This window comes from Colossoma macropomum, unplaced genomic scaffold, assembly GCF_904425465.1.
Source record: "Colossoma macropomum unplaced genomic scaffold, Colossoma_macropomum, whole genome shotgun sequence".
In the NCBI taxonomy this organism is placed as follows: Eukaryota; Metazoa; Chordata; class Actinopteri; order Characiformes; family Serrasalmidae; genus Colossoma; species Colossoma macropomum.
Window position 1 is genome coordinate 12,455,362 of NW_023494787.1, and position 9,434 is coordinate 12,464,795.

The following is a 9,434-nucleotide window of genomic DNA, read 5'->3' on the forward strand; positions in this document are numbered from 1 at the left end:
GGAGCCTATCCCAGCTGTCATTGGCTGGAAGGCTGACAGCTGACAGATAAAGTAAATGTCAAATATAAATATAAAATATGTAGTTAGTGAAATTCTGAAAAGAAATAGATAAGAGTTTCAAAATATCTTTAATGATCATCAGTGCATTGAATTGATTTACTCTTAATAAGAGCATTTCAAAATACTATATTGTAAAAAAAAGTTCCAAGATTCAGAAGGAAAAATTGAAGAATTGACACTATTGGCTAAAATTATTCATCGTTTTGTGTATCAATTTACATTATACAGTGTACAATGTCATGTACATGCTGCCTTCTCTGTGGCTGCAAGTAGCCCTGCATTTAAGGATAACTCCACCAATTAAAATTTCAACATAATTCTATCATTGAAATGTAATTACAATTAATCAGAGTGGTTTGATGTGAAATGGAGCATTGTTGAGAAAGTTACAGACTCAGATTTCCTACATGTCTTCTGAGGTTTCACATGTAATGGTATATGATGGTAAACGAGTGATAAATCTAAAAAAAACTTTTCTTTGGGGACTATTTTTCCTCTATGCCTTTAATTGATTTAAAAAAACCATGTTTTAGGCCAAAAGCTTCTCAAAAATAATAAAACAAATGTCTCAGGCATCAAGCAGCGAATTCATAACCATTTCATGTAATAACTTTCTGTGAAGGAGCTTTTACAGGTAGTAAAATTCTCAGACGTCTGGTTCCTATCACCACCACTGTGAACAATTCTGACTCTGTAAGTTTCTCTACAGTGGGAGCATTTCACATCAGACCAAATGACTTTGTTTACATTTTGATGACGTAAATATGCAAAAGAAGAGAAGAAAAAGTGGTGCAATTTCCCTTTAACTTGCGAATGCTGGAAAGTCATTGACTGAAAGGTGAAAGTGAACAGAAAAAATGACTCCATCTGCAATTCAAACTTACATCCTGTGAATCATTCTGAACGCATGGTGAATTTTCCTTTGCTCTTTATTGCTCTGTATTTTCCTAAAAATTCAAATCTACAACCCCTCTCATTCTATAATCCTCCGTGGAGGTTAATTTTGGCAAAAGAGACAGTCTCAAAATAGTCCTTACGACCTTTCTCATAGATGATGAAGATGTGTTTCTTATCCTCAGGATGGTCTCCTTTGAGTGATGTTAAAGCGGAATACCCGCTCGGCCCCTGCCAAATCTGCAATACTTCTTTTTCCCATGACTTACCGTCAGTCAGAGACCAGCGGAGAGTCAGATTGACCCCTGGAGGTGAGAGAAAAAAGAAAATATAAAAACAGAAGCAATGGAAGTAAGGCAATTTGACTGTGCCATTTGAACATTCTAGTACATATTATGCCTTCTATAAGAATTTGAGCAGTTTTAGTCATACGAAAAATTTAGTGCACCCCTGGTCAAACGACATTTTGTTAATTTTCTAAGTGAACATAAGCTAACACATCATCCTCTACAGGGAACACACCTCAGCACATTTTAATGCACATTTACTGTTTATTCACTTAATGTGACAAACTGGAAAAATTCAAATTCAAATTTAAGTTTTTTCCCCAAACAGCAAAAATATTTCACTTAGAAAATCACCAAAATGTGTGGAAATTGACCAGGGATGTTCAAACTTTTTTAACTACATTAAAAAAAAAACAACCATAACAAAAATTTCTTTTACACCACCTATTTTAAGTTATCCTAATAATTAGAATATCTCATCTAAAATAAGAGGACAAAACACAAAAATCATTATTCCAAAGGTGTAAAATATACTAAATGTTAAACTATAAGGTTGCTGTCTTATGATAAGATCTTGTATAAGACCCTGAAACAGTAACATTACAGGAGGAAGAAAACACATTCCTTACTTTAGTGGTTGTAATATATGTTTTTCTAGCAAGTAATTCTGGAGCATTTCCATTGGTCCATTCATCACGAAAATTTGACACCATGTAAAGGGCAGCTGGCATTTTGAAATGGTGTTGAAAAAAAGGGGGGGGTTGATTTTCCTGTGGTTTTGATTTTCCTGTGGTGATAAATAAAAGCTGACATACTGTACTTTTGCTTGACATTTACCATTTCAAGGTTAAAGGTGTAATCTGTCAAAAAAGCAGTGATTAGTAATTTCTAAAGTAAAGCAGTAAATTTGGGGAATGAAAACACCAACTGATCCAGTTTTGAAAGCAGATTTTTTTTCATTTCGTCCACAGCTACACAACCGCAGGGGGGCTTCACTGTTGTATTTTGCACTTCATAACATGTCATGTTTTCAACAGGAGACAGGTCCTGCTCTCTCTGATTACTCAGCCATGCTGTTAACTTGCAGAATGTGGCTTGGCGTTGTCATGTTGAAATAAGCATGGATGTGTCTGAACAAGACGTTGTCTAGAAGGCAGGAAATGTTGCTCCAAAATGTGTTCAGCATTAATGGTGCTTTCACAGATGTACACAGTTGAACTTTATGCTGGTAACAATCTGGATGGTCCTTTTCTTCCTTGGCCTGGTGAATGTGATGTTTATTTTTTCTAAAAACAATGCGACCACAATACACATTTCCACTGCCCAGAGAAGTCGGAGGCGTTTCTGGACACTGCCGATACATGGCTTCCACTGTGCAGAGTACAGTCTTAATTTGCATTTGTGGATGCAGCAATGAACAGTGTTTATTGATAACAGTTTGCTAAAGTATTCTTGAGCCCATGTAGTTATATCCATGACAGAAGCATGCCAGCTTGAGGGATCAAAGGTGTATTCACTTGCGTTTTTTTGCCTTGCCCTTTATGCACAGAGATTTCTCTAGTTTCCCTGAATCCTTTGATGATAGTATGTACCTTGTCGTCGCTTGTTGAGGAACGCTGTTCTTAAACTGCTGCATTATTTGCCGATGCATTTTTTGGTGAGCCTCAGTCTATTCATGCTAATAAAGGACTAGGCTTTTCCTGGATGCCCTTGACTCAAATTGCCCCTGTCTGTATTGCAGACATCATTATCAGAATGAGCAATACTTACAAAAAACAATGAAGCTGCTAAGGTAAAACATTAAATCTCAGCTTTGTATCATTTTTGTGTACGTTGATTCACTGCTGTCTGTTTTAATTTATTCTTCACATACTGTCCCAAGTTCTATGGAATTGTGGTTTGTAATATAACATATAGATCTAACCATAAATACAGTATGTGTACATTACTAGTTTACTATTATATATGTGCCATACTGTCGCGTTGCAGTTTAGACCCCCACCCCAATCCACTTGTGCTCACTTTGTTGAGAGCTGGCTGGGTTGCTGAAGTACAACACTCCATCTTTCTGTAGAGCTCCAGCTGCCACCACAGGATCCACCAGCGTGTGGTCAAACACCAGCTCCTCCATAGGCAGCGTCTCGCCCCCGTCCAGACTCCGCACCACCATCCGGCAGTGGCAGTGGTAGTTGTTCTGGTTTCGCACACTGATGAGTATGCTTCCATCCTGAAGTTCCACTGGCTGCATTGAAATTTTGTAATTTATTTATTGAACTTAATTCACTCTGAATAGTTAAGATAAGACAGAAAGCAAAGAACTAGCCAATGGGCTTCTAAACAAAAAAAAGGCTTTTAAATATTACATACAGTTGAGGTCAAAATTTTACATACATCTAGGCTAAAGTAATTGAAAACTCCATACATTTCATATTATCATCTTTTTTTTGGCAAGTCACTGAGGGTATCTACTTTATTCACATAACAGTAAAGTTGCCAGTCCTTTTAAACAGTCTGGAAGATTCCAGAAATTCATGAAATGAATGACAGAAGCCTCTGATTGGCCAATTGCCAAAATGAGGAGTTCACTGAGTGCAAATGTGGCTGTTTTGAAGGACCTACTTTCAAAGACGGTGCTAAGGAAAAACCAGGCAACTCAGCCAAGACCACAGAAACAAAATTGTGGACCTCCACAAGTCAGATTCCTCCTTAGGAGCCCAACTGAAGGTACCACAAGCACCAAATATAAAAACTTGGGACCACACAGATACTGCATCATTCAGGAAGGAGGCACAAAATTAACTCTAAGGGATGAAATACACAGACTGAAGTTTGTAGGTGATCAACAGGACAAAGACCCAGGAAAAGTGTTCTCTAATGAGATGTATCAAAAATGGAACTGTTAAAATGTTATAATCATCTCTATGGAGGCTTTTAATCCAAAGAACACCATCCCAACTGTGAAGCATGGGGTGGCAGCATCATGCTGTGGGAGTGTTTTGCTGGAAAAGGGACTTCGGAAAATAGATGGCATCATGATGAACGAAGATTATTTAGAAATACTGAAGCAACACTTCAAGCAAGGCAAATCTTGGTCACATCTGGGTCTTCTAGCAGGGCAATGATACTAAGCGTTCCTGCATTTAGTTGTGACAGAATGGTTTAAATACAACAAAGCAAATGTGCTGAAGAGGCCATCATGAAAAAGCATGTTTGAGAAAGGAGGCCCAATAACCTGACTGAGTTACCCCACCTCTGTCAAGAGAACTAGGCAAACATTCCAGCAAAGTATTGTGAGAAACTTATACAAAGCTGCACAGAGTGTTTGGTTCAAGTTAAGCAATGCTACCAACATCTGCTTTTAAAATTTTGACCCACTGAAAATGTAATATAGTAAATAAAACCTGATAAAAAAAGCATCTCTCAGCTGTTACTTTGAAATGATCTCTTATGGAATTAAAGTACATACCCTAATCAACATAATACAGGAAATGTATGGTAACATGAAATGTGTGGAGCTGTGAAAATTTGAATGTCTTTATGGTAGATGTATGTTAACATTTGCCTCAACTGCAAGCCCTTAAAATGAGTTATACTCTACTCATTCTATAAGTATTCTAATATTTGACTAGTATTCTGTGGTACCCCCTGATTTCTCTCATAAATTGAGGATATCAAAGCCTAAACAGATCAATAGTTAGCATTTTTCCTTTCATATTCGCCACCCTTGAATATGAAACTGACATGTATCTACACTTGTATGTGTTTTCTCTAAATTCCATTGTACACTGTTAATAAAGGTACAAACAATGTAAATGTTTCCTCAAAGGTACAACAGTGATTTTAAGGTCCGACTGTGCACCTTAAATAAGTTTTTCCAGGTAAAAAGTATGTATTTTACCTTTTCATAATGTTTTAAAACAGAACAATAAAATAAAAACCCTGGAGACATGACGGAGTGTGTGGAGTCAATACAACTTAGAAAATATAAATTTAATCGATTATGGTACAATTATGTTCCCTGACAAAAGGTACCCAGTGAGAAGAGGGGAACTGACCCAGTTACAGATTTCTACCTTTATTTCTGAGAGTGTACAGTGATCCTGGGTGGATTCAAAACTTTTTTTTTTTTTTTGAGCAAAACTCTGTTTTTCTTGATAGTAATATGTCAGTGTAAACACTGAACCCAGTGTCTGTCACCTGGCATTCGTCTGGGTTGAAGTCCAGGCTCTGTTTGGGCTGGTTGTAGGGGATACTCTTCAGCGCGGCTCCGTTTCTCCACGTTCGCCCATGATCATCGCTCAGGATGCAGAAAACGCCATCACCCTTAATAGTGCCATGACCACACACCACCAGACGGCCTTTAGCAGGCGGATAGCGTTTCTGTCACATTTAACACAAATGGGCAGTCAAAGTTTTTTCATAGTGTACCAAAAATTCATGCGATAGTTTGGTGTTGGAGGTTTGCTACTTTAGTTTTGCAATTTTATTCTTAACAGTATTTTGTAATAATACTGTAGTATCACTAAGAAATACTGTCTCAAAAAAAATTCCCCAACCCCATGACCCCCCAACAGCCCCAACCCTACACCCTCACCCCGGCCCAGCCCACTGAAATCTCATTATTTCACTAAAATAAAAATGTAAAAGTTGGCAGCCCTGAAATATTGACTGAAAAAAGAAAAAAACATCAAAATCAGAAGACGGGATCTGAACCTGAATGCCGAAGCCAGGCCCTGGAATGAAGCTCTTGACCCCCAGCTGGACAGAGAGGTTGCGAGGAGCGCTCCAAGTCAGACCATCATCCAGGCTCTCCACCAGCATGGTGCTTGGGGGGCTGCAGTGGTAGCGGTAGAAGCACAGAGAGTAGATCAATATTAGAGCACCTGTGTCTTCATCCACAACAATAGATCCCAAGTTTGACCCATCCGTGTGAATCCCATCATCTACTATGAAGGACGTGGGAGACCATGTAGCTCCTGTGAATAGAAGAGAGAAGAGAAAGAGCATTGAAGGAGATCTGCTGCTTGAGTTCCACTGTACCTATTACTACTATACTACACACTATACAGATGTTGACTTACCAGTAACATATCCTTCCACTGACATTATCGTAAGTCATTTCTGGTTCTTGCACTAGGCACTTTTTCCTGTACATTATACTGACACGCTTATAAAAATAAAAGTGCCAAAGAGGTTTTTTAGGGTGATGCCATAGAAGAACTACTGTTATTCCATAAAGAACCTTTTAATAGATGGTTCCTTAAAGGAAAGATTCTGCAAAAAATCAAGTTTACACAGTTTTTCATTTATCCCAGCTGTAGTTGATCAGCTGAGACGTCTGGAGTCCAAATTACGCTTCTTAATTTAGAACTGGACCAGTGAGGCTAACGTTGCTAACAAACACTAGAACTCAATAGTCACCTAAACAGCGCAAATTATTTCTGTAAAAATACATGACCAAACTCCTCTTACTCTGCTCGAACTGCATCCAGGTCTTCATTATGGAGTGCTGATCTAGTATCAGTTTTTGTTGCAGCAAACAGTTTAGCCTGAAATGTTCCTTCATCACAAGTTCAGTCTTATTAAGTTCTCAATGTTGTTTTGCACAAAAAAATAAAAATGTTTTATCAGGTGGGAAAATCTTTTTTTTTTTTTTTGGAAAAATCATTATGTAAGTGAACATATTACATATTGATTTTGCACAAATAACTGATTCTTGACACAAAAAAAACCTCCAATAAGCATGTCCATGTGGCACCGGTCTCATGGCATGCCATTAAATAGATGAAGTGCTTCTCAACTTCTTAATACATTCTGATTCTGCACTAATATGTAAATCAGAGACCAAGACTAAACGGCTGGAGATGGACACTATAAAAGTGATGACCTCTGTCTGGGGACCGTCTCAGGGCTATAAATTTGGCCTCCATGTCACCGCTGGATGTCTTCCGGCCCTCAGCAAACGCCAGCAGGCTTCCGCGGGTGGTGAAGGTCAGCAGGGGGATGCGGTATGTGTGCACTTCTCCAGCTCCACCGCCCACCCATAGCAACTTCTCTTCAGTAATAATGGGGTTAAACTAGTAGAGATCAGATAAGGCAAAGAGCAAGAGAGACAACAAAGCTTTTATATTACACAGACTTCTTTCTGTATCTTTAAATGGCTATGAAATTGAGTTTAGTTTTAGATAGATTCAGGGAATCTTTTCTGAAGTTAGGCTTTTTAAATAAACTTTCTTTTTTTTATTTTATTTTAAAGGGGCCATAGCATGGAAAATTAAATTTTCTCTTTTACAATTTGTTTGATTTCACTGTTGTTGTGAGGTCACAAAAACCAAGACATCTACCTAAATCCACCTATTCAACTACAGCCCATCCCGCCCATTCATCTTGACGTTGGTCTCAGCTTAGATTACTTCTTCAACAAAAACAGCCTGTTTAGTTCTAAGGAATAAAGAGAGGTTGGAAAATGGTTGTGTGAAAATGAATTAGAACTGTCACAAGTGGACCTCAGGGGGGAAAATAAAATACAAGAAAAATGCACTGATATGGGCCCTTTAATATATTTTGCTGTAATAACCCCAGAAGTGCAAGAGGGCCCATATACAACAACATTTTTCCCCATTTAAAATATTCATATGAGTTTATTAAAAAAAACAGTCATAATTCATTTTTAGATTACCATTTTTAATCTCTCTTAATCCGTTAGGATTAAACAAGGTGCTTTAATTACTGCATCTTTATCAGAATCAGAATCACTATATTTCACGAAGTATGTTACACATACAAGGAATCTGTCTTGGTGAGTCACACGTATACATGTATGACATGTAACATATTAAACAGACCAGACAAGCAAACAGACTGTTAACAAGTACGTAGTTAAGGGAAAAATTAAATACAAATACAATAAGAAGAATAAAAAATACTGAACAATTAATAATAAAGAGCCATGGAGGAGCTGAATAGAAGTGTGAATATCTGTACATATGCAGATAAGAATACCTGTACATATGAAGGTCTGATGACATATACTATAAAAACTACTATATACAGAATATTACAGAATGATATGTAAAGGCAATAGTTCTATTTAGAACAATGAGTTCTATATAGAACCATTTCATGCTTAAATGGTACTTTGCATGGGGAAACGGTTCTTCAGATTTACAGAGACTGCATGTGGTTATAGGACCGTTTTGAAAAATAGTTCTATGTAGCACCAAAAAGAGAGCTGTTATGATGTCAAGCTTGCAACACAATAGAAGAACCCTTTTCGGTGCTATTTTCAAAAAGGTTCTATATAGAACCACAACACATTCTCCATCAATCTAAAGAACAATTTCAACATGAACTGGAACAGGAAAATTCCAACTTGTGGTTCTAAATAGAACCCCATCTTTTAAAAGTGTGCAGCCTTTTAAAAATAAACAATGATTGTTCCTTTAAACTTAAAGAAGTGTGGGTGAGTTTGAAAACGTGTTCTGTGTGAATGGCCAGGACAGTGGAGGGCCCAGCTTTTAAACTGAAAATTTAGGCTTTGAAAATGTTTCTGTGCCTTTTCATTGACACTGGAAAACTTTCAGCTTCCTTTTAGCAGAAAATATTCAACATATTTAGCTTGAGTTCATCAGAGTTGACGTTATTTATCACAATAATTACACTATAATATGAGGAGGCAAGGCTAGAGTCCTTCTCGCCAACTTCCTGTTCGAATTTTCCCGTTCCACCTTAAATGGTGCAGCAGTTCCTTCCTGGCGCCTCAGGCAAAGGGGGCTCCAGAACGTAACTGCGGCGCCATTTAAGGTGGAACGGGGAAATTCCATTAATCGTCCTCAGCAACGTCAGTTGTTTGTTTACTTCCTTGCCTGCAGGAGTTCCTGCATCAAATGTTCCTCGTCTAAAACAAGCTACTGCATGCCAAGTGGTCCTACAGACCACTCAACCGGTGAAACAGACAAAACTCAAAAGTCTCTCGGTCTTTTAATCAGAAAACAAACTTTATTTTTTACCTTTATATTGCCTGCGATGGAGACATGGATGAACCAAACCGAAAGCAGCAGCCCGAAGAGCTTCATGGCTGATTAGTCTACAGAGTAACGACCGCTCTGCTAACCTGCTCGTATAAACGCTGACTAGAGCACATGACTGCGAAGTTCACGACTTTATGACTCCATCATAACACCATCGGGCTAC

At 38.0% G+C, this 9,434-nt stretch overlaps 1 protein-coding gene across 1 annotated transcript; it reads right to left on the bottom strand.

Moving 5' to 3' along the window:
• Positions 1-742: 742 nt before the first annotated feature.
• LOC118805398 (sialidase-1-like) lies at positions 743-9,434 on the bottom strand. The gene is made up of 6 exons (XM_036566162.1): positions 9,251-9,434; positions 7,129-7,318; positions 5,955-6,217; positions 5,439-5,621; positions 3,264-3,483; positions 743-1,259 (listed from the first exon to the last, which is right to left on the bottom strand). The coding sequence occupies exons 1-6, from the start codon at positions 9,314-9,316 to the stop codon at positions 1,039-1,041; spliced, it is 1,143 nt and encodes a 380-aa protein (XP_036422055.1). The 5' UTR covers positions 9,317-9,434; the 3' UTR covers positions 743-1,038.